This window comes from Helicoverpa zea, chromosome 25, assembly GCF_022581195.2.
Source record: "Helicoverpa zea isolate HzStark_Cry1AcR chromosome 25, ilHelZeax1.1, whole genome shotgun sequence".
Classification (NCBI taxonomy): Eukaryota; Metazoa; Arthropoda; class Insecta; order Lepidoptera; family Noctuidae; genus Helicoverpa; species Helicoverpa zea.
The window spans coordinates 3,000,814-3,025,422 of NC_061476.1; the positions used below are offsets into that span (position 1 = coordinate 3,000,814).

General features: G+C 40.1%; 1 protein-coding gene across 3 annotated transcripts in view; it reads left to right on the forward strand.

Annotated features, from left to right (window-relative positions):
• LOC124642634 (rho GTPase-activating protein 190) overlaps positions 1 to 24,609 on the forward strand; it is a 40,832-nt gene that overhangs the window by 5,937 nt on the left and 10,286 nt on the right. For 2 of the 3 annotated variants that reach the window (XM_047181155.1, XM_047181157.1), the window contains exons 3-28: positions 7 to 119; positions 2,912 to 3,056; positions 3,437 to 3,639; positions 3,969 to 4,211; positions 5,190 to 5,290; positions 6,781 to 6,868; positions 7,246 to 7,373; positions 8,023 to 8,185; positions 8,565 to 8,674; positions 9,015 to 9,201; positions 9,815 to 9,930; positions 10,427 to 10,576; positions 11,009 to 11,111; positions 14,179 to 14,338; positions 14,739 to 14,845; positions 15,048 to 15,142; positions 15,470 to 15,625; positions 16,380 to 16,524; positions 17,403 to 17,509; positions 17,908 to 18,092; positions 18,681 to 18,834; positions 19,935 to 20,053; positions 20,419 to 20,496; positions 23,210 to 23,319; positions 23,679 to 23,777; positions 24,113 to 24,217. In XM_047181155.1, coding sequence (XP_047037111.1) covers positions 7 to 119; positions 2,912 to 3,056; positions 3,437 to 3,639; positions 3,969 to 4,211; positions 5,190 to 5,290; positions 6,781 to 6,868; positions 7,246 to 7,373; positions 8,023 to 8,185; positions 8,565 to 8,674; positions 9,015 to 9,201; positions 9,815 to 9,930; positions 10,427 to 10,576; positions 11,009 to 11,111; positions 14,179 to 14,338; positions 14,739 to 14,845; positions 15,048 to 15,142; positions 15,470 to 15,625; positions 16,380 to 16,524; positions 17,403 to 17,509; positions 17,908 to 18,092; positions 18,681 to 18,834; positions 19,935 to 20,053; positions 20,419 to 20,496; positions 23,210 to 23,319; positions 23,679 to 23,777; positions 24,113 to 24,217 — 3,470 coding nt within the window. Of the gene's footprint in view, positions 1 to 6; positions 120 to 2,911; positions 3,057 to 3,436; positions 3,640 to 3,968; positions 4,212 to 5,189; positions 5,291 to 6,780; positions 6,869 to 7,245; positions 7,374 to 8,022; positions 8,186 to 8,564; positions 8,675 to 9,014; positions 9,202 to 9,228; positions 9,377 to 9,814; positions 9,931 to 10,426; positions 10,577 to 11,008; positions 11,112 to 14,178; positions 14,339 to 14,738; positions 14,846 to 15,047; positions 15,143 to 15,469; positions 15,626 to 16,379; positions 16,525 to 17,402; positions 17,510 to 17,907; positions 18,093 to 18,680; positions 18,835 to 19,934; positions 20,054 to 20,418; positions 20,497 to 23,209; positions 23,320 to 23,678; positions 23,778 to 24,112; positions 24,218 to 24,609 lie in introns of all 3 variants that reach the window. The other variant, XM_047181156.1, reaches the window with a different exon arrangement.

A 24,609-nucleotide genomic window follows, 5' to 3' on the forward strand; every position in this document is an offset into this window, starting at 1 on the left:
CCCCAGGTACCGAAAAGGAGAAAGGGCAGCTTGGCGTCGGCAAGTCCTGTTTATGTAACAGATTTGTACGCACGCACGCCGATGACTATAATGTTGACCACATCTGTGTACTGAGTCAGGTAAATATAATTCAATAAATAATAATAATAAAAAAACGCAAAAAAAGAAACTATTATTAACAGGTAAATAACAATATCACGTGCTACGCATAATACATGCTATGTAAATTAAGTTCATTTAAGTAAGTCATTGGAAAATGTTATGGTTCCTGACATGATAACTGAATAGAAGCGAACCATCGCATCTATTCAGTTACCAATTGGAAACAGTTAAGTGTGCACTAACAGAGTACTGATTCCGAGTTATGTAAATTTACGCGCTCGATACGTAATTATAACCTGGCTGAAGTAAAGAGTCGTATGCTACATGACATGATTAGAATATAGCGCGTTCATTCATTTTTCCGGATAATGACGTTTACTATTTCACAAGTGAGCGCGTTTATAGTACGACCAAGTGCCGATGACAAAAATGAATACTACCTAATTAAGTTGTATGATAATTTACGCATCGAGAAAGTTAACTTGCAAAACTCGCACTAGGCACTCAGATATGTAAAATATATGCAATTTAAGAGTTACAACTTTACGTACCTACGAGATTATCTTATTAGTGGTAGTAAATGTAAGTAGCCCAAAATTTTAAAATTCAATTATTAAATGTATCTAAACAAATATCATATTGCCTTTAAAATATTCTGTCGGACACCTACTTGGGGTTACTTCGACCCCGAGTAGAAACTGGACAGTTCGATGCACGTACTCAGTCTCATGGAAAATTAAAAAAAAGGTACATTAAAAATAGAACTTCGTATAAAAAAGTTAAACGTATCGTCGCGCCTTTCTACCATAAACATTTTAAACGCTTTCGATCAGGGGCCCGATTCTCCTAAGTTAATAATGTCAAAATCGAATAGAAATCGAATCGCAATATGATCGCAATAGCAGTTTTAACCATATCGGGCATTCTGCTACTAATAAAAGACCAATCGTATTCGATTGACATTTGATTGGTGTGCGATTGGTCTGCTATTTTGGTGATTTTGGTCTATATGGTAGTTTGCTCTACAATCATATTGCAATCGTAAATCATTTGCAGACAAAATGATTCATTATTGAATGACAGAAAAGGATAAAAACGTTTATTTCAAAGAAAAAATAGCGGAATGCCACATACGCTTCAATCGTAATCGAGTCGGGATTGGATCTCAGTCGAATCGAGTCGAACGTGAATCGTATGCCGCTTAATTAGGAGAATCGGGCCCCTTTTTTTTTTTTTTTTTTTAGCGACGTAAAATCATCAAATGACCCCTCCCGCTGTGGGTTAGCAGCGGTGAGGGAGTGTCAGACTCTTACTGACTAAAATCGTCGTGTTCCGTCATAGGCCTTTTATGTACCAGGGCCGCGGTATCTCTTTCGAACAACCCGCAGCCCCGGCAGGCCTTGGCCCTGCTGGGCCCCGCTGGGGTTGCTGACATCTCTTTGAGGAGCGCGTGGAACAACGCGCGCCGTCGACACGGGTCTGTCGTCTAGAAAGACAGAGGGACGATGAGCCACCCGAACTCACCGCCCACAGACCCACGCCTACGGTGGCCGGGAGTCATCTCGCGACACCCGGCGCCCATGGTGTCTACCTGGTCCAGCGCGGCGGCCGGGATGAGAGGTGCGAACTCTCTGGCGTTCCGCCTCCTCCTTCTCGAGCATGACCGCTTCGCAGAAGGAGGCGACGGCATCCCATTCCCTCTCGCCCCGGACCATGGCCTGAACCAGGGCCGGACGCGAGAGGTCGCCGCCGCCCAAAGCCTCGACGAGGACCCGGCGGTGCCCTTCCCATGCGGGGCACACCTGGACTGTGTGGTCCACCGTGTCCTCGGGGCTGTCCGCACAATGGTGACACCCGGGCGCCTCCTCACGACCGATGCGGTGCAGGTACCTCCCGAAACAACCGTGTCCGGTGAGGACCTGCGTCATGCGGTACGTGAGGGCGCCGTGACTCCTCCCGAGCCACTCCTCAAAGAGGGGACTTACCGCCACGATGGTGGCGTGCCCTAGAATCGGGCCCCTGAACCTTAACTTTGTTAGGCTGGGGGTGCATTGGACCACGCACGACAGAGTACATATTACAATGTAAAGGTTATAGGTACTTCCAATAAGTTTTAAAGGGTTATTTACAATTGGTTGGCAATCAATTAAGTTTGGATATTGCATCCTAGGCCTCTTAAACGATAAACTACATGCCTCAAACTAAATTCCGGTTTGGTTCAAAATTTTCATTCGACATTTCGCGTGGTTCGTGCAATTATTAGACCTGCAGCCCACATGTTTATAAGGAAGAAAGGGGTATAAGGAGGGTCATTGCCACCAAGTCACCCCCTTTTAAATATCAACGTTCTACAGCTAAATTATTAGCCAAAAACCTGACTGAATACAACAGTGACAAGATTTATTTACTCGTACGAATCTCGATAAAAAGCGCCTTCACACCAATAGATAGATTAATGACTTGTAGATCTCTTGTCGCCAAAGTGTTACTTGTTTTTTCTTGGGGCTTATTAAATCCGCCTAAAAAGTAGTGACGGCCAAAATCGTCATTTGTTTAAATAGGATAATTATAATACTAAGAAAATGAGCATAATTTCTAACAATAATTTTATAATTGATAGTGCATTCTCCTTGCATATTTCGCCACTTTCAGTGCATATTAAGGTAATTCAATATATTTTTTCTAGAGCATTTTATTCAGGGGTCCTACGTTCAGCAATCAGTGACAATTGGCTGATTTAATTATAATCACTGAACAGATTATGAAGATGAAACTCTTTGAAATACTTATCGCAATATTTTGTCCTCAGTCTGACTTCAGCGGGCGCGTGGTGAACAACGACCACTTCCTGTACTGGGGCAGCGTGCAGAAGGAGAATGACGAACAGGAGTACAGGTTCGAGATTGTCGAGCAGACGGAGTTCGTGGACGATGCCTGCTTCCAGCCGTTTAAAGGTTCGTGTTTTAGTTTATCTTACGAAATAGGGCTCCTTTTCTTGAAACAGACACGGCGCATAAATTATTTCAATATGGCAATCATGCTTAAAGATATACAAAATACTGTAGTTAATCCTCTAAATGTTTGGGCAGGTTTTTTCATAGATAAATTCGTCAAAGTGTCGATTTCTTTATTCCGACAGTTGCTTATATTTAACAAACTTAGCTCACCCGTTTAAAAGTAGTCTATTAGTCTTCGATAAATGGGCTATCTAACACTGAAATATTTTTCAAAGCAGTGTAGTAGTTCCTGAGATTATCAAACAAACAAATCCTTCACCTTACCATTAATGTACTAATGATATTCCAAATTAACCCATTACTTCTTTTCCTTCCAGTGGGTAAAACCGAAGCTTACGTAAAAAGATGCGTGGCCACGAAGCTCCAGTCGGCTGAGAAGTTGATGTACGTGTGCAAGAATCAGCTGGGCATAGAGAAGGAGTACGATCAGCGGCTGATGCCGGATGGCAAGTTGTCTGTGGACGGCTTCCTGTGTGTCTATGATGTCAGTCTCGTGCCGGGACGGACTTGGGAGAAGCAGGTGGGTAGTCGCGTCATGAATATGGATGTTATAGTCATATTTATATAATGTTTTTGATAGGGTAGATAAACTTGTTACTTTGGGGGTGACTCTTTACAGTAAACAGAGAAAACTACCGATTCTCGTACGAGTGAAATTGACGATTGACAAAGACGAAATATCTTACTACTTACTAACTTACTATACTTCAATGTAATTTGTTTGTTTTCACATAGTAGGGTGCTTCTTGAATATTTAAAAAATATTTAAAAAATCACATAGTAACTACTCCCAAAGCAACGTATATTTTTTATTTATCAGTATCAATAACCAGACGTTTTCTTTCCCAGAATGAAGTATTAGCAGCAATCCTCCAGAACATTCTAAAGCTAAAGAAACCAGTGGTCTTAGTGACTTCGAAAAACGACGAGGCTTGTGAGCAAGGAGTTCGTGAAGCCGAGAGACTGGTCCAACGCAAGGAGTTCAAAGGCAGCATCCCTATAGTGGAGACTTCCAGTCATGATAATGTGAATGTAGACCACGCCTTCTTCTTGTTGGCGCAGATGGTCGACAAGTCTAAGGCTAGGATTAAGGTGAGTGTACTTGATAGTATTTGTAAACCCTTGTACCCCGAGGACACGGTGGATCACACAGTCCAGGTGTGCCCTGCATGGGAGGGGCACCGCCGGGTCCTCGTCGAGGCTTTGGGCGGCGGCGACCTCTCGCTGCTGACATCTCAGGCCTGGTTCAGGTCATGGTCTGGAGCGAGAGGGAATGGGATGCCGTCGCCTCCTTCTGCGAAGCGGTCATGCTCGAGAAGGAGGAGGCGGAACGCCAGAGAGTTCGCACCTCTCATCCTGGCCGCCGCGCTGGACCACGTAGACACCATGGACGCCGGGTGTCGCGAGATGACTCCCGGCCACCGTAGGCGTGGGTCTGTGGGCGGTGAGTTCGGGTGGCTCATCGCCCCTCTGTCTGCTTAGACGACAGACCCGTGTCGACGGCGCGCGTTGTTCCACGCGCTCCTCAAAGAGATGTCAGCAACCCCAGCGGGGCCCAGCAGGGCCAAGGCCTGCCGGGGCTGCGGGTTGTTCGAAAGAGATACCGCGGCCCTGGTACACAAAAGGCCTATGACGGAACACGACGGTTTTTAGTCAGTAAGAGTCTGACACTTCCTCTCCGCTGCTAACCCACAGCGGGAGGGGTTATTTGATGATTTTTGACGTCGTTAAAAAAAAACCCTTGTAGAAAGTTCTAGAATATTCGAAAGCTACAGGACCCATAGTCCTGGTGATGATGAGGTTTGTGAGCAAAGAGTTCGTAAAGCTGAGAGGCTGGTTAATCGCAAGGAGTTCAAAGGCATTTGAGGCTTATGAGAGCTTCTGAGATAATTTTGCCTGACTCCAAACATGACTATGTACTTGTTTACACACTTCGGTGTTTGAATAAATATGATCACATTAAGCTCTGATCTGAATACCTCTATACAACAAATAAAGGCTCTTTGTCCATAATTATTCTCTGCATTAAGATATATAAATTAATTCTAAAGGTGTTTTTATTTGAACTAGGTGGCAAACTACGCAGAGGCGTTGCGAATAAGACGAGAGACGCTGGACTTCGTGACTGAGGCCTTCACCCAGCTCATCAGGATGCATGTGCAGGATCACAAGTAAGTCCATTGATTGAATGCTGGCTGTTCCTCGCCGTTCCTCTTGCGTCCCGAACATAATTGTCGTATCTATCTATCTATCTAGATAAAAAGTAGCCAGACGGACAAAGTTACCTACTCTCGCATTTATAATATTAGTAAGAAGTACATTTATATATAAACTAGCCGTTTTCCCGCGGTTTCACCCGCGTCCCGTGGGCTGCTAGCTATCAGCTACTGCCCGCACCGGGATAAAATATAGCCTATGTTACTCGCAGATAATATAGCTTTCTAATGGTGAAAGAATATTTAAAATCGGTCCAGTAGTTTTTGAGTTTATCCATTACAACCAAACAAACAAACAAAGTTTTCCTCTTTATAATATTAGTATAGATATGTACAACATTGAACATTGCATTATTAGCTGTTATAACAATAGTTATACATACATATTATTAACAAGAAAACTATTCTGAATAGGGTTGTTTCCTTGTATTCATTTAGTTAAAATTAAATAAATGCTCCGAAAGTTCACAAAACTAGAAACACGATAAGCTATATTATATTATTTATAACTGACCATATATTTTTTAATTAATTTATGAAATTTTAATTTAGAGCCTGTGACGTCACGCCATTAAAAACGACGAGAAGAGACCGATGACGTCATCCTTTCTATATTTGACAATGACAAGTATTTGACAGTGACAGATATATCGAAATAACCTCAGAATTAATGTTTTGTTTATTTGCTTCTGTGAAGTTCTGTGTGTTAATTGCATTTAAGTGATACAACTGCTAAAAAAATACGGAGAAACGATTTATGAAAGCTGATAGTTCCAATCTGCCAAGAGTAGACTCTTTTATGGTCGCTCAATTCTTTACCAATCAATAACCAAGATTTTTATTCAGCGGTACGTGGATGAACAGTTTATTTAGAGCACTAATGGTCGTATTTCCACAGTCTCGCACAACACAAACCTTGTAGACATTCATTTAATTTAAGTTTTTTGAAAAAGCATCAAATCTTTTCGAACGCGGACACAAACATAACCTCAATATAAATAAACACAAACTTTACGTTTCTTTGCACCATTTCATTTTTCCGCGTACACAACTCAAAACATTTGAGGTATTTTATTTTTGTTCAAATGTATAAAAATAATCTATATGTATAAAATATTATAGTTTAGTAGCTATTTTATAAAAATACATTATTAAAATTAAGAAATCCATTAGTTGGTATGTTAGTTTTTTCTCGTTAGATGTGCTTTAAAATGTAAAGGAATGAACAGAGAACGTTGACGTCACAGTCACGTGATCTAGCGTTTTCTGAGCAATATTTTAAGACAAATAGAAAAACATGTAATACATAAAAAATAAAAAGATTTGAGACGAAAAATGAAAGAGAGGGTGATCTTAAAATTATTTAGAAGCTATCTAAATAGATTTCCGAAAATTGGAAACAACCCTATTTGTTACCATTGGCTAAACTTCGTGTAATTTTGCAGGGAAATGTGGTCTGCAGCTAGCAAGAGATTATGTCATTACCCGGAATGGATCAAGTTTGTGCAGCAGTTTGGAAACGACGGGACACAAGTAAGTAACAACTATGCATCTCTTCAGAATTGTTTTTTCTGCTTGTATGTTTAATTCCAAATCTAATCAACCAAATCAGAATCTAACAATCTATTTACATCGAAACACTCTCGAATTCACTTCATCTGACTTTACTTTTCCCAACTACTTTTTGTTCCTGATTACTCGTAACGACTGCCAAAGATGCCAAAGATATTCCAATGACAGCCTTTCGAAACACGGAAGAACTCGTCATGATAAGATGATAACCCCATTCACAGACCAACCACGCCAAGCCTTGCTGAACCCTATTATCTATAGACTCGTGCGGTTGTTTCTTTGCAACGACTCTTCCAACAAATTCTTAATTATTTCATTATATAATGGCGTTTGTGTAGGTGGTGTACCGTCGTCACATCCGAAGACTGAAAGAAGAAAGGGCAGCTAAGAAACTTCGAAAGCAGCTGGCTAAGTTGCCCCAAGTACTGTCGAGAATGCAGCTACCCACTGAAGACTTGCAAGAGAAGTAAGTCTGACAAAGATGTTATACAAACTAAGATATTATATCTTTGTACTAAAAACGACGTAGTAAATACACTTAAAATTCGGTCAATCAAAAATATTATTTATTTATTTAAAATACTTTATGCACATTGTACAACGGCGGACTTAACGCCTTAGGCGTTCTCTGCCAGTCTACCTTAGGGTGGTGGTGAAACAGAAATGGTAGTTTCAACACAGTTTGAGCATTAGTGCAAGATAATGAAAAAATAGAGAAGAAAGTGAAGAAAATGAACTAATGTAATGATTCCGCCAACTTGCCATGGATGTGATCCTCCAAGCCAACTATGTTGGGGTGGCTTCCAGTCTAACCGGATGTATGTATAAAATAAAAAATATCAATAAGGCCTAGCCTATGCCTTATATTATGTACCTACATGTTTTTATTCCAATGTGCATCACTTGCCTGGAGGAAGCATGGTGACTCGCTTATTCCTTGTCTGTGTAAAACATGCCTTACTGTGGGAGAATAACGTCCCTTTATCAATAACGTTCAGCCTTTTTATCTTCCCACTCCTGGGCACAAAAAAAAACAACAATACAAAGGCAACAAAAATGTGGGACAATAAAAAGCCTGATGATGATTGGTTGCTCAACCTTTTCTTCTCTTTCAGCGACTGGCCGATGGTAGTCCGTCAGCTGCGGTCCCACCGTGACTTCTCAGTGTACTTCAGCGAGGGTCGGCACCAGGACTCGGGCTCCGAGTCAGGGTCGGAGCTGGACAGCCCCCTCGCTATTGACACCACGTTGAGAGTCGGAGAGAGGGCTAGATATCAGGTATGTATTGATATATACGTTTATTCATGACATATTTTGGGTAAATAACAGTGCAAATAAATTGCGATCTCAAAAACAGCTGTTATTTATTTTATTCCATAAATAAGTAGCAACAATGTTATAAATTATATGAATAATATAACGTTTTCCTTCTCGCAAGATTAGTTTGGATGGCATTGTAAATTGAGATTAAATAGGATCCTTCGGGAATACTGACAAAAGTGATATCAAAAAGTGGGATGCACCAACAATAATCTTTAATTTTACCTATATAAAAGAAACACCTATAACAGTGTAGTAAAATATATCATATCATTTATTGCATTCCATAATGTACATTAGATGGAAAATGTATAAAAGATTATTTTAATCTTTTTAGACATTGGGTCAATCGCAGAAGATACCGTACGAAATACTGGAGTCTAACGAGGCAGCCGCCGTTTTCAAGACGTACTTACATGAGGCTCAGGAGGAGCATAGGAATTACGAGTAAGTTCATTCAAAAGCTATTCTTGAAGAAATTGCTTAAAGTTTTTAATCAAATTTCTTTCAGGAGTTATTTTTTATTTTACATATTTTTGCTAATTTCTTGTTTATTTGTCTGTGTGATAATATGCTTTCAGCTTCTAAGTGTTTTATTTGAGATATCTGAATTACTCTTATCTCATACATTGTGGACACACGATTTGTCTCCCAATTTCTTGTTAGATTTCGTATCAGATCATCGCACACAAAAATCTTTATTTAAGTTTCACATTTCTGTACCTTGTATTTAATAACTAAAATCATGTTTTTTTTTTTAATTTCGTTTTATTTCTCCCCTACACAGATGGTGCCAACAATTCAAGCGTCTCCTCGAGGAGACAGGGTACGTGACACCCGGCAAGCAGCTGTCGGAAGTGAGGGTGCTGCTGATGGGGCGCGAGTGCTACGAGGCGCTGTCGGAGGAGCGGCAGCAGCGCGTCTACGACCAGCACCAGCGACAGATACAGAGACGCGCTAAGGACAACTTCCAGGTGAGGCTACAGGCTACAGGAGACAGGGTACGTGACACCCGGCAAGCAGCTGTCGGAAGTGAGGGTGCTGCTGATGGGGCGCGAGTGCTACGAGGCGCTGTCGGAGGAGCGGCAGCAGCGCGTCTACGACCAGCACCAGCGACAGATACAGAGACGCGCTAAGGACAACTTCCAGGTGAGGCTACAGGCTACAGGAGACAGGGTACGTGACACCCGGCAAGCAGCTGTCGGAAGTGATGTATACTGGCGGTACTTCACAGTTTCCACCCACAGCAAAGAAACTAATGAATACATGGCATAAAATTCATTTGAGGCAATTTCTTGGCTCCTCAAGGAGAGCCATCAAACCTCAGCGGGGCCCACCAGAGCCAAGGCCTGTCGGGGCTGCGGATTGTTCGAAAGAGTTACCGCGGCCCTGGTACGTTAAACGCCTATACGCTGCTAACCCACAAAGTGAGGGGTCATTAGACGATTTCCAATAAAAAAAATGGCGATATCTTGACACATTATTGGAGAACGCAGTAAGAAATCCCGTAGCGGCATGTCTAGCAAAGCGCTCTTAACACTTGCACATTGTCTTCTAAAAGAAACTTAACTATAATTTTGTTTGCAGGAGTTACTGTTGGAGCATGCAGATCTATTCTACCACTTCAAAAGCATATCGCCAACCGGTACGATCACGCAGGAGGACATCAAAGAGATCACTGACGTACTTCAAGATGACTTTAGGTAAGTTTTTTTTTTTTCTGTAGTTCTGATGTTCATCAAGGGTACTATAATCAAGACTAATGTGGCAGCCGTTGAGAGCCAACAGTGTTTCTAAATTATAAAAATGACCTACCTGACGTCTCTTTTGGATCTGGTCTCCATAACACAAATTCTGTCTGGTGGTTTTTATATAAATCTGAGTATACAGACCTGAGTGCCAGCACATCAAGCTACTCTAATATGCATTTTTATCCCAATCAACATTGGACCTTGTAATTTTAGAGATAACATTAAAAATTCTGTCTGGTTGTTACATATTTGCTTTAGCAAATGTACTCCTTCAAAATAATTATTAGAACATTGTGTAAGGCTTACTATACTTTAGTCAACAACATTGGTTCCTTGTGAAAATAAACCTTAATCTGAGTGTACTTTCTTTTTGAGTCTACCACATAGATTCTTGACACTTTGAATTTAAAAATTGTGTGGTCCTGAAAACCTATTTTTATTTTCCCAGATACAAGATGCTGGATCGCATGGAGCAAGACCGAAAGCTGATGCTGTTCCAACATCTAGGCTTTGTGCACTGTCCGATGCGCGAGCACTGTCCAGCCGGCGCCAACTGTTTAGACGCCACCCTGCCTGTTATACTCAATACTAGAGTTGGGTGAGTTGGGAAAATTATTTTACATTATTAGATATTGGAGTATATATTTTGTACTAATATTGTGAAGAGGAGAATTTGTTTGTATGAGTCTCCAATTTCATGTATACCGTCACTGTTAGTTGTTCACTATGTTTTATCCGGGTGAGGGAAGAAGTTTCCACGGGACGCAGGTGAAACCGCGGGAAACAGCTAGTATATTATTGTGTAGGTGAAAGTATGTGTCTATGTTTGTTGCTTCTTCGAGTCTAACTAGAGATCCACGGATTTTGATGAAACTTTAAAATACTATAGTTTATTAATTAGAATAACATAAGGGATACTCTTTATCTAGTTGCGGGAAGTTGTTCCCCCAGGAAGTTGCTGGCGGAAGCGGTTTTGTTGTATAATTAAGTAATCATAACAAGTACAATAAAGATAATATTTTGTTGGCAGATCTTTGACATCGACTGGAGAGTCTCAGTGTCACGCGGGACCTCCGGCCGCGCCCTGGGCCCTCACTACGGACTCCAATCAGATCAACGTCATTATCTTAGGCGTAAGTATTTATAAAATTTAAAAGTTGTAATAATAATAGTGAAAGTTATTTATGTGGGGGTAGTATTTAAACGCAAATCAAAAAATATCCTTTTTCTATGCAATAAGATTCCGAATTTCCATCAAAATTACTGATTGCACAGCAAAATATTCAACTCAAAATATTACTAAACACACTACAATTTATTTTCGCAGCGTACAGCGATTTTTCCTAAAGCAAAAGCTTTTTCATCAATGCACAGCTAACAATCTTAATGCACATTAAACATGTTAACTCTTTTTCTTTTAAATATAGCTTCTATTTTTATATTATTTACAGCAGTTTTTCTGAATAAAACAGCATTTTATTGGTCACACTCATCTTATTATTTATTAATTCCCACATAATGATATCAGCAAAAAAATATAAAATTAAATACAAAATTGTAATTTATTGAATTATTAAAGCCAGTGATTTATTTATTTTTTTTGCCCAATAGGCACATTTTTAGCTTCTACAGGTGGCGCCACGTACTTGAGTCGGATCGCAAGTCCGATGATATGCTTGCACATATAGTTCTTAAAAAAAATGGGGCAGGTGCATTTTCAGTCATTGTCAGTACTTCCTTTTGGCATACATTTCATATAAGTAGCCATTAAAAGGCAGAACTATCATATTTCAGAATGTTTATAGTCAGAATCATCTTTTGGCATAGTTTTGGAATTTTCATTTTCCTGTAAGAAGCATGCAAACAAGCCTGAAGCATGCAAGCAGGCAGGTGTAAGCAGGCATGCAACATGGAAGTAAACATGCAACATGCAGCAAGCATGGCTTCTGGCACGGCTCCGGCGCTTCGTGGCTCCGGCGGTCCCATGCGAGCTTATCGTCGCAGATGGTTTTCACGCTCGCCGACGCGGCTGAGGCTGGCCGGCCCTGCCGGCCAGCAAGCCGAAGCCGCTACCTGCGCCTCAGCTCGCAGGCCGCCTCGCCCCTCCGCGCCTACGCGGTTTTGAATTGCACTCTAGGGGTAGGGCAGACAAGACTACGTGGAGTCGGTTTTGCAGCGATTCGTTTTCGTTACTAGCTTCAATTTTTAAAACAATGTTTTTTTTTATTTGAAGGTTATAATTGGCAAATAAATTGAATCTAAATAAAATTCTACCATCTTCATAGTACGCTGAATGAGATTTCAGTTCATTTGTTCTGCTTTTAGAAATAATGCAATGTGACAGGGTTTTTTTGTTATAATAATCATTAAATTTGCCGAGCATGGCTTCTTGAAAATTAAGACAAATATGATGAACAGGTTTTGTTGTACTTACTGGTTAATATGCTACTGGGATAGTTATTTTGCTATGAAATATGGAAAATTTGCTGTGCAGTCAGTATTTAATGCTTGTATGTAGTATTTTTGTACAAGAATAAATTTAACTGTATTGCATTATAAGGAAAAAAGTAATGTCATATTGATGTATAATTTCGAATTATCTGCAGTTTGAGTTTTGTTAAACATTTAGTTTATTTGTAGTGAAGTAAGTTATTTGATGTAAAAAAGAATATAAATGATGAGTATTTATTGATAGGCGATTATTTATTTGATATGCAATTTATAATATCCCTTTATGTGGCCGTTTTATAGTTACGTCAAAACGTGTATGTATGTATATTAAATAATTATTATATAAATTATTACACATACATATAATTTGGAACACACTATGAGAGATAGTACTATGGAAGTTGCTGGGAGTTTGTTGCGCCATTTCTTCTTCCCAGCAAAAACACATTAGAAGCGATGAAGGGTGGCTGTCTTTTGTAAATGTTGACGTTCAAAATGTGCTGTTTTGCAGCAAGTTTGAATAAATTATTTTGAGTTTGACATATAATTCGATGCGACGGTATGAGTATCTGTATAGTTCGGCCATTCAGAGAATGCGTTCCTGACACGTCGCGATTGAACTGACGACGTAACTTTGCAATGGCGTTGCAGTTACGATAAAAATATTTTTGCTGGTTGTTTACCGTTTTAACAATTGAGGAGCATTAAAACAACATTATTATATCAATAATCAATGAATGTTATAATTTTGTGCCAAACTGAGTGTCAAATAACTTGGTAAACAATATTTTTCTAAATCTATACTGCGCTATTACAAGGTTATGTCAGCGGTTTATATTTTGTAGTGCTGTGCTAAAAATAACAGGCAAGTATCGTAATCTGTTCTTATACAGTTATAATATAAAATAATACGTTTTGATTTTCTTTTTAAGAATTGGAAAATAATGGACTATAAGACTTAATTATAACGTTTATGAAATATAAAAATAAAACTATGACCAAACCGCATTTTTATACTTAGATTAAAAATGGTAACCCCAAATGGCGTTATGGGCCGCCATTTTGTGACGCTAAAACAGTCGTCCGTTGTCGTTTCGTGCGCATAGACCACGTTTTTCAAGTGTTTTCGATCTGTTTTTATTTGATTACCCGGCTTTTGTTAGACCGAGATATCAGGATTGATTCTGTTATTGATAATAATATAATTATACATGTAGGCGAAGATGATGATGAAGACACCACCTCCTCAAGCAAATCGGAGTCTGATTAATATTCTGTTCGCACATTCAATTCAATGTACTTGTAACAAAGAATAAATAAAACAATTTTATTATATGAATATTACCTTTTTTTGGTTTCCACTTAAATAACTAAAATATAAAACAAATGATTCCGCCAATTTAAAACGAAAATAATCTTAAAATAATGCGGCGGTTCATTTTGAAGGAACGGTAACGAACTCAGTGTTATGTTGTGCCCATCACTAGTCGTGACTAACTGATAGGTGTCAGGAACGCATTCTCTGAACGGCCGAAGTATAATGTTATTTACTTTATTTTTTATTTTTTTTATTTAGCCATTTACAGTAAATATATGAAAGCAGTAGAAGTAACATACAATAGTACAATAGGTACAGAGGTTTACTATCGCGGCACCCAAGTTAATTCTCACCTCTAACATTTCAAACCTCAATATAATTCTCTTATTCTTCCCCCAGTATTATTCTATTTAATCTTGTTTATCTGTCAGGTGGAAGGCATAGCGGGCGAGTTCGGCAAGCGGCTGCTAGCGGGCTGCGACTCGGAGCGTCGCGTCGGCGTGGCCGGGCACAGCTGGCGCGTCGAGCAGAGGCTGCGCACTGACGACTTCAGCGCTGAAACTACCTGCATTGATGATTTTGCGCCTAATGGTGAGTTGGAGTTACATATAGTAAGATATAGGTACCCCCTAATTATCCGGGAGAGGATACTTGTGATTTCAAATGTTAAGTATAATTGGTAACTAACAGCCTTTTCAAACTGGTAGATTTCGCGCTACACCGAACGACCGAACGATGGCACGCTGGCGTTCGATTTTTCGACTCGGAAAAGCCGCCAGTGTGAAAAAACTTTTCAATTTAACGCGCTGTATCTTCTGTGATTTTGTGGGAGGAAAAAAATACTGGTGTTTTTTTGGTCCCCTTTTCTATGTGTACCTGTGCCGCGTAAATTGATTAGTCTTTTATTGATCTAGATATCACTGCTGGATAACTAGCCTCTTCTCCCACGGAGAAGGATTGACGTTATGTATCTTAATTATTATATTTGCAGGATATTTCTGTGTCTACCAAGATCAAGAATCCTTCGAGTACATCAGAGGCTGTGCTGAAAAGACACTGCTTTCGAGCTTAGAACAAGAAGATAAACTGCCTTTCCAGGTAAAATATTACATTCCATAAACATAACTATGTATTTAATAGTTAACATAAAATCGATTAACACGTTTCTCCTTGCCATTCTAATATATTGTTTTTAATTCCACACATTATCCATTGCGGGTTTTCATAATCTATCCGTGTTATGCGATTAAAGATTCATGTATAAAACAGATAGATAATGATGTATGTATCTTTGTTCCAGGGCTTACCGCTAGTAGTGATGTTTGTGCAGGATGAGGGCATGGACAAGAAGGAACTTACGCGATTGCAGGAAGAGGGACAGAATCTGGCTGACAAGTTAGTATATTTTGAGTATTATTACTATGTGGTACATCTGAGCTAAATTGACAGCTCAAAGTTACTCTGTTGGTCTATTTATTGTGCTTTTTGGTACGGAGATATTCTCAAGCCTGATAAGTAGTTTCTTCGGGAAACGATTGGTACCGCGACGATTGGTTAAATAGCCGACTGGTCAAATCAAATTACATAAAAATCATCAGGGCATTGATGGAAATCACTATGGAGATTTTGTTTTGTAGAGCAAGCTTTTTAATTCTTTTTGAATTTGACATAAAGGTCTGATTTTAAAGCTTTTCTGAATATAATTGTTTTTCTCATTTCCAGCCTACACTGTTCGTACATGGAGGCGACAGTGAACGAGCTGGGCACGGAGGGTCTGACGTCAGACGCGGTGCAGGAGCTGGTCAGGGCGAACAGGGAGAAGGCGAGCTACGCGCATCTCTACAGAGACGTCATCGTCTGCTTCGACTCCGATATCAGGTAACTGTGTAGTAGCAGAGTTAGAGAGAGAATGAGTTAGAGAAAACTTAAAACATAAAAACGTTTATTCAAATTAGGCTGATAAATCAGCACTTTTCGAACGTCAAAAACAAAAGACAGCCCTCAAAATTCCTCTTCACTACTTCCTATGTGTTTTTGTTGGGAAGAAGTGGCACAACAAACTCCCCAGCAACACATGTCTGTCTGAACCAGAATTTATACAGAACAATTAGGGAGTCAGAAAGACAGTGAATAAGAGCTAGAAAGAGAGACATTGTCACCTAACAGTAGCCCTATCATTGTGAACCTTTTGGATGGAGCGAGCCATCATGAACCTTCGCGACAAACGAGCCCGCGCCCTCCTCGTGCAGCCGCGCGGCTTTCGGCACCATTGTCGACGTAACGCCATTCTACAGTCTACATAGAAGTTAGTTTTTGCACATAGAATGAATGCTTGAGAGAGATAGTGGAATGGAGAGGAATGGAAAGAGATATTTGCACTTCAAATAACTAACGTTACAAATCTATGTATATAAAAGAAAGTCGTGTTTGTCCACATTTTATAACTCAAGAATGGCTGAACTGTTTAATCTGAAAATTAGAGCGGAGACAGCTTAGACCCGTGAAAATGACATAGGATAGTTTTTGTCATCATCCAACTTCGGTAAACAGTCATATCGGGACGCGGCTATATTAGCTAGTATACAATAAAAATGACTTTCTACACTATTTACCACTTACCACTTGTCTTCAGGATAATGGTGTGCATGTTCTGCGACGACCCGTACTCCCCCGAGCGGGTGCTGAGCCCGCTGCTGCTGCACCGCGCCTGCTTCCTCACCGGCGACCGCTCCATCGTCATCGAGACCTTCCTCGGCGACTCCAAGCGGAAAGTCGAGGTATGTACACCAGGGGCCCGATTCTCCTAAGATAATAATGTCAAAATCGAATAGAAATCGAATCGCAATATGATCGCAATAGCAGTTTTATCAGGCATTCTGCTACTAATAAAAGACCAATCGTATTCGATTGACATTTGATTGGTGTGCGATTGGTCTGCTATTTTGGTGATTTTGGTCAATACGGTAGTTTGCTGTACAATCATTTTGCAATCGTAAATCATTTGCAGACAAAATGATTCATTATTGAATGACAGAAAAGGATAAAAACGTTTATTTCAAAGAAAAAATAGCGGAATGCCACATACGTTTCAATCGTAATCGAGTCGGGATTGGATATCAGTCGAATCGAGTCGAACGTGAATCGTATGGCGCTTAAGTAAAATTAGGAGAATCGGGCCCCAGCACAGCATACTCTGCACGAGTACTCCTCCGAGCGCGTGCTGAACCCAACTGAAGCCGTCAAGAAGACATCATCGTCATCAACCGTTTTATCGTCCCACTGCTGGGCTGCGGCCTCCTCTCGCTCGGAGAAGGATTGAGCGTTAATCACCACGCTTGCTCAACGCGAGTTGGTGATGCCAGATTTCATAGTCAGGTGTCCTCGAGATGTTTTCCTTCATCTTTAATCATTCACAAATTTGTAAAAGTTGAATTGGTACTGGCTTGACCTCGAATCCGCGCATTCATACTTGAGAGGATAAAAAAATACAAGACATAGATAATAAAATATAACAATACTTATAACATACAAAACAGTATGTTTTTTTTTCGGTAAAGGAAAGGTCAAGAACCTCGGAATATTACAAAACCATGTTTGATTATACAATTTGTCAAGTTACTAAGATGCTTTTGTAACAAAGGCCAATGTTTCGCAGGTAATAATCTCAAGCTTCCACGGCGCGAGTCAGTTCCGAGAGGAACTTATCCACGGCTTCATACTCATATACTCCGCTAAGAGGAAGGCTAGCTTGGCTACTTTGAAGTAAGTTTGTTTTGTACTAAAGAAATAGCTTTTAGCCTCTTTAAATAAAGGCTTATTTCGAAAGCCGATAACTTGAAAACTATTGAACTGAAAAATAAATATTATTAGCAAAAACAATAATTTAGTTACATGATACTAACTTCTAGAAGGTTTTATTGCCTAGTTTTTGTATTAATTTGATTTAGTATTAATTTGAAATAGTTTTTACGACTTATATTTTTATAATTTTCATGCGCCTTACAAATAAAGCTATACTCCGTTTGAGTAGGTAATTGATCATATAATTATTGGTTATTTATTGCATTTAATGATTTAAAACTGAGTTTATTAATCAAAAAGTCATATCAAGAATGTTTATCTTGAATGGAGTAAATAATAAGATTTTTCCTCATCCCCAGCGCCTTCTCAATGAACATCCCGAACCTGCCAATACAAATGGTAGCAGTCACCGATGGTGGAGGTTCTGCAGCCAGCACATTCTTCGGCACAGATCTGGGTCATGCTCTCATCACTGAGGGCAACGCGACGGCAGACCGCCTGTGTGCACACTTCACTACTTACACTTCTAGTGCTGAGAATAAGTGTAAGTTATCATCATCATCCTCCTGACCTTATCCCAATTTTATTTGGAGGTTCCTCTCAACATGTCAATGTCAAATGATGAACATCTCGAACCTTCCCATACAAATGGTTGCGGTCACTGACGGTGGAGGTGTGGACGGTGGACGGATGCGTTCGTGGCGGCTTGGATTGAGGGCTTATTTGACTTTACTAAATTTAGTAGCCTAATTAGGTTTGTCTAATTAGGTTTCTAAATGATTTAGTGGGTCAGTAGCTGTACTTTTTCCTAAATTTATAAACCTACCTTCCTAAATGAGATTACACTTGTCTGAATTTAGTAACTGCATCATTTAGACGACTGAAGTTAGTAAAGTGTAATAAGCCCTTTAGGCGACTGTGATGGCGGCCGAGCGGCCTGAGAAGCCGAGCGCCGACAGCTGGTCTCATGTAGTGCGCGCATGGCGACTCAACTTTGCGAGAGCGCTTCTATTACATCCAACCTTTTCATTGCGGCCGCTATACGAGTTTCAAGTTATATCAAGAATCTTTGTCTTAAGTGCCCACTCAAATGGAGTTTCACTTTACTTACAAAGTTGTTTTTCCCTTGCAGCTGCGTTCTACACGCCGTTCTTCAAGGAGGTGTGGGAGCGTAAGGGCGAGATCGAGCGAGCCTTCCGCATGGAGCAGCCGCACAACCTGCCCGACGTGGCCGCCGCCCGCCCCGCGCCGCCGCCCAGGAACCACTCCTACCATCTCAACCATATGTGAGTACTGAGCATGCAGCAGCCGCACAACCTGCCCGACGTGGCCGCCGCCCGCCCCGCGCCGCCGCCCAGGAACCACTCCTACCATCTCAACCATATGTGAGTACTGAGCATGCAGCAGCCGCACAACCTGCCCGACGTGGCCGCCGCCCGCCCCGCGCCGCCGCCCAGGAACCACTCCTACCATCTCAACCATATGTGAGTACTGAGCATGCAGCAGCCGCACAACCTGCCCGACGTGGCCGCCGCCCGCCCCGCGCCGCCGCCCAGGAACCACTCCTACCATCTCAACCATATGTGAGTACTGAGCATGCAGCAGCCGCACAACCTGCCCGACGTGGCCGCCGCCCGCCCCGCGCCGCCGCCCAGGAACCACTCCTACCATCTCAACCATATGTGAGTACTGAGCATGCAGCAGCCGCACAACCTGCCCGACGTGGCCGCCGCCCGCCCCGCGCCGCCGCCCAGGAACCACTCCTACCATCTCAACCATATGTGAGTACTTAGCATGCAGCAGCCGCACAACCTGCCCGACGTGGCCGCCGCCCGCCCCGCGCCGCCGCCCAGGAACCACTCCTACCATCTCAACCATATGTGAGTACTGAGCATGCAGCAGCCGCACAACCTGCCCGACGTGGCCGCCGCCCGCCCCGCGCCGCCGCCCAGGAACCACTCCTACCATCTCAACCATATGTGAGTCTTACCTTCCTCTGCTTGATTGTTCGAAAGAGTCATCCCGTCCCTGGTACATAAAGTGCTTACACTCTCACACGCTGCTAGCCATATGGGAGGGATCATTTGATAATTTCTCATAAAAAAGTCCGATTCCGATCCGATCATCGTAATGTACCAGCATACATTAAAATACATATTTACGGACTCTGGCCTTTCGGGCAAGTTACCTGCTCGTCTCGAGTATTAGATTGGAGTTATAAGTGACCTGAAACCACATGTTTGAATAAAGAAATTCTATTAAAAACTTCTTTCCTTAGGTGGAGTCTGGGCCATAATGTGTGTAAACATGTCTACCCACCATCAATCTGATGATGAACTTTTTACCTTCAAACGAGATTGGAACCTAACCATGTATTTTCTTACAGGAGAGAACATAAGCTGACGAATTCACTGGACCTACTGATCGGTCCCGACTCACGCGCAGACATCGATTCTGAATACAGCGATACGCTCAACAATTCTAAGAATAGAGGATTTCTTAAAGGTACAATAACTTCCTATTGACTTTTCAAAAAAGATGTGTTGTGAGTGTTTGGATTTCAAAGTGTGAATTTGATTGGTGGTTTTATAAAAAAAATCAAAACAATCAATTTTTGTATGGTGTTTATTTGCGATGCGTGTGTGTGCAAACCATGGGGAACAAAATGACAGAAATTATAACGGAAAATCTACTAAGAAAATGGCCAATGGGCGTTCGGGGGACGAGAAACGCCGTCTTTGGAACCCCCCCATTTTTGTAAAACCTAGAAGGGGCCTGACCTACCTGCCATACGGCATCTCCGCTCATCTTAGTTACGCCGTGGGAACTTAATGGTAAATACAAAAAAGTAAAGGGTTTATTTTTCGTAGGTTTCAGCGTATATCCCCCGCCTAGTACGCCACCGGAGCCCGCTCCCCCAGACCACAGGATGCATGCAGATCTATCACGTAAGTTGTACATAAAACATGTATATTTTTTACATAAGAGAGCAATGTCTGTTGTGGTTAATAAAAAACTTGGTGGGGCAACAGCAATATTGATAGTAAAGTTTTGTGGAGTCGCGGAATACATGTATGTTTGTCCAACGGCTATTTTCTTTAAGGAGATCAGCCAGCAGCACCGGACACGTTATCACAAGCATTATTGCTGAAACAGGTTTACTCTCTATTCCGACACTCCTATAGACCCATGAGACAGCAGACTAGAGAAGGTAGGAATAAATAAAGCGTATTTAACGTTTCTTGTTCTCTAGTCTTTACTTTTCCTTTAGTCTTTACAGCAGTAAAATGCATAGCAGTCTATTAAAAAATAACCTAGAGACGAGCTTTATTCAAAGATTTTTTTGCAAGTTGTGTTGCTGTTGCCTCACCAATAACATAAAACCTATTTACCTGAATTGTACTGAATATAAAATAAATAAGTAAATACTGTTATAACGCAGCGGATCTCAACTGTTCGGAGGATTCGCTCAGCACCCACGAGTCAGGTGATTGCATGACGACCGATAGTCGACCTTATTGTTAATGCAAAACGGTTTATTTTTGTGTGTAGCTGTAGATATTAGGGTTTTAATTGTAGATTTTTTGAGTGGTTGATTTTAATATTATGGTATGAGAGGTGTGTAAAGAGTACATTCTACAAGGAGCAATTTTTCAATCTCCCAGGTGATTTTTATCTTAAGAATATGATTGACGTTTTGCAGCTTTTGAAAGTATGTCAATCTGTCATATTTATTCCTCAGATAGAAATTAACTGACGATTAACTGATGAAAAATCGGCACTAAATTAGTGTAATTGAAATCAACCACTTATGTTTAATTTAGAACTTTTATGTACAAGGAATGTATCTTTTATTTTGCATGATTTATTATATTATATTATTTTTTTGTAACACACATTTTTGTTTAATTTAAGATATAGGATAGTAGTTTGTATTGAATATTGTGAAGTTTTCTGTTTGTAAATAGATTTTATTATGAAAATTAAAATAAATTAAACAAATAGACACATAATATGTGCATGCTGATTTACTATTACTTTAAAATTCAAATAATCGATAAGATTATTCACATAATTCTTAGTGTAACACTTCACACACACACACTCTTTATTCGATACAGAAGTAACTTGACGATTAACCGGCAAAAAATAACTTAGACTTCATACAAAAATTGAAATATCTACACTCCCTACCCTTAATTTAAAGCTAATGCCCATTTTCACCAACAATCTCTTAATCTAAGTGCCACTTAGAATAAGGGCTCTCCCAATTTTGACATAAATAACTATGGATAAGGGATACCGAAACTTTGGTGAAAACGAAATTCTTATTAAGTGTTCCGTAAATGCTCTTAGGGGATCCCTTAATTTAGGTATTTGTTGGTGAAAATGGGCATAAAAGTATAGTCTTTTCAAACGACACCATAAACATTTAACTGTAAATATTGCATCATTGGCAATCGTTGTATTTGTATAGCGCAAGGATTCCATTTTTTTTTGCTCGCGCGTGTATTTTCAAGTTACTTTGTCGAATCATTGAAACAAGAGTTTTTTTTTGTGTCGTCCGATTACCTTTCTTACATAAAGTAGTTAATATTGGTTGAGGATATATACTTGTCTTTGGTACATATATCTATGACAGTTGTTTGTTCCAATCATAGACATAATATTAGTAAACAGGACTGCGCATATAAACCCAAAAAACGAGCCGAGTGAAACAGTTAGTACGGAGGCTGTCTGTCCCTTTCTAATAGGGTGACTATGAGATTAAGCTATGTGAGACAAATCCGAATTTGCTAAGATTATTAAACACAGATTAGTATTGAAGTTTTAACTTACGCAGTTTATAACCTTAAGATACTAATAAAGGCTTTTAATAATTAGCGGAAATTAGCAGTATAAAAGCAGGAAGATTCGAAGTGAAGACTGTTTTTTTTGTATTTCTACTTCATATATAGACTGCTGAGCCATTTATGTCGCCTTTCTTCATTTTTTGGGAAGCTATAACAATAGTACAACAGTTTTAAAATCCATCACCCATATTTTGACTCATTACAAGAATTCATGGGCACCCTAGTTGTTTGGTTTACGAAAATGTTATTATTAGCTAACCTGTGGAACGATATATTGCAACCACCATAGGATTCACTTTTGCAAGTAGAAACGCAACACTTTTTCACCATTTTAATAGTTTAAATTGATTTAATACAAAAAAACATAAACAAAATTTTAAATGCTGATTACACGCCAAGAATGTTCAGGGTTACCGCTAGAAAATAAAAAAAGCAAAATAAAAATTTATGTTGTTTATGTTTTAATAATAAATACGAATAAATTAATGCGATTGTTATTTATTTGTTGACTTACAATTGTTAAAATAAGATAAAAATATAAGTGATTCAATTGTTTTTGGGAAGACAAAACTTTTGATCACAACATTTTTTTATGCTGGCAAGGTGTTAGAAAGAGACAAACAGCCTCCGTTCGAACTATCCCTCTTGGCTCGGATTTGCCTCTGTGTATTATGCAACCAATTTAGTACCTTATTGCGTTAGAATAGAGTTCATTTTCGTAAATATATATTTTGAGCGTGCGCAATCTTGTTTAGTAATATTATATCTATGGTTCCAATCTATACATGTATTGTTTTTCTACTTAAAGATGGCGGCGGTTTGTGGCAGCCGGCCAGCTACGGGCACCGCGCGTTCACCACGGGCCGGACGCGGCCGCACCAGCCGCCGCCGCGCGTCAGGCACTCGCAGACTTTGAAGGTAAAGAAGTCTTAAAAAACTTATAACGTTACAAGTTATTTTGTGTACTAATAAATTGACAATATCGTTGTAAGCCTATTTAAACCTAAAATACTCATTACAATATAATGAGCCATGATAAAAGATAACCTGTTTCACTCTCTGTAATTTTGAAATGTTATCACTTGTGCAAAAGTAAAATTATTCTTGGCAGAGTTTTTAGCTTAATGTAGTCCTGGGTATAAACAATAAAACATTAGTTTCCTATTTGTGCTTGCAGCGGTACATAGATTGTTCTTTTTTTTAATTTTGAGAGTAAACAATATTAGTTTACTGGTTCCTTCGGGTGATTACCAATTAACCCGTTCTACTTATTACAGCAACCGGGCAAGCTGGACATGAATAACTACACAATGGTTAGCGACGCGCTACAGCACATCACTATTGGACCTCCCGCCCATTCCAGATCTGATAGAAAGGTGAGACATAATGCTTGTTCATTTATAAATACATTGACATTTTCATAATTAAATTAGCAGCCCTTTTTACCCGATTGCGCTAAGCAAATCAGCCATGTATGTTCGTGGGTCTGTACCTTATCTTTGTGGTACCGTATAGTGAAGACCGAATGCATTGACCGATTTTTATAAATGTCACATTGTCAGCACAAGACTTCTTTAACAGTCGATTAATTTTAATACAGTCCACACTATCACATACAAATTAAATGCCATTTGACTTGTCACTATAGCAGAAATGTAATACTTTCCCCAATTGTATTTTAGTTTTTGTTAATATTGTGTTGTCGCCATAGACCCAGCGTACGGGTTGGACGCACTCGAGCGGGCAGCAAGGCGGACATCATCATCATCCTTCGGGAGTCAGCTCTGAAACTGAACTAGACGCGCAGTATGCACAGGTACTTAATAAAACACAATTAAATTAGTAATTTGTTTATTATAAATGTAATTTGTCACCTAGAAATGTCTCAATCTAGACGTGGTAGCTCAGTGGTAAAAGCTCTTGCCTCTCAAGCATAAAATATGTAAATATGCCAATGATTGTGTGAAGGAAAAATCTCCGAAACCTGGACTTAAAAGTCGGAAATCGCCCATCCGTCTTGAGCAAGTTTGCTCATTTCTTCTCTATAGAAAAAGCCGCAGTCCTGCAGTGGGACACTAAAAAGGTTGATACTGATCTTATGTACAGAGTAGTCATCATCATCATCGTCCTGCCCTTATCCCAATTTTATTTGGGGTCGGCGCAGCATGTTTTCTTCTTCCATACTCTTCTTTCTGCCGTCATCTCACA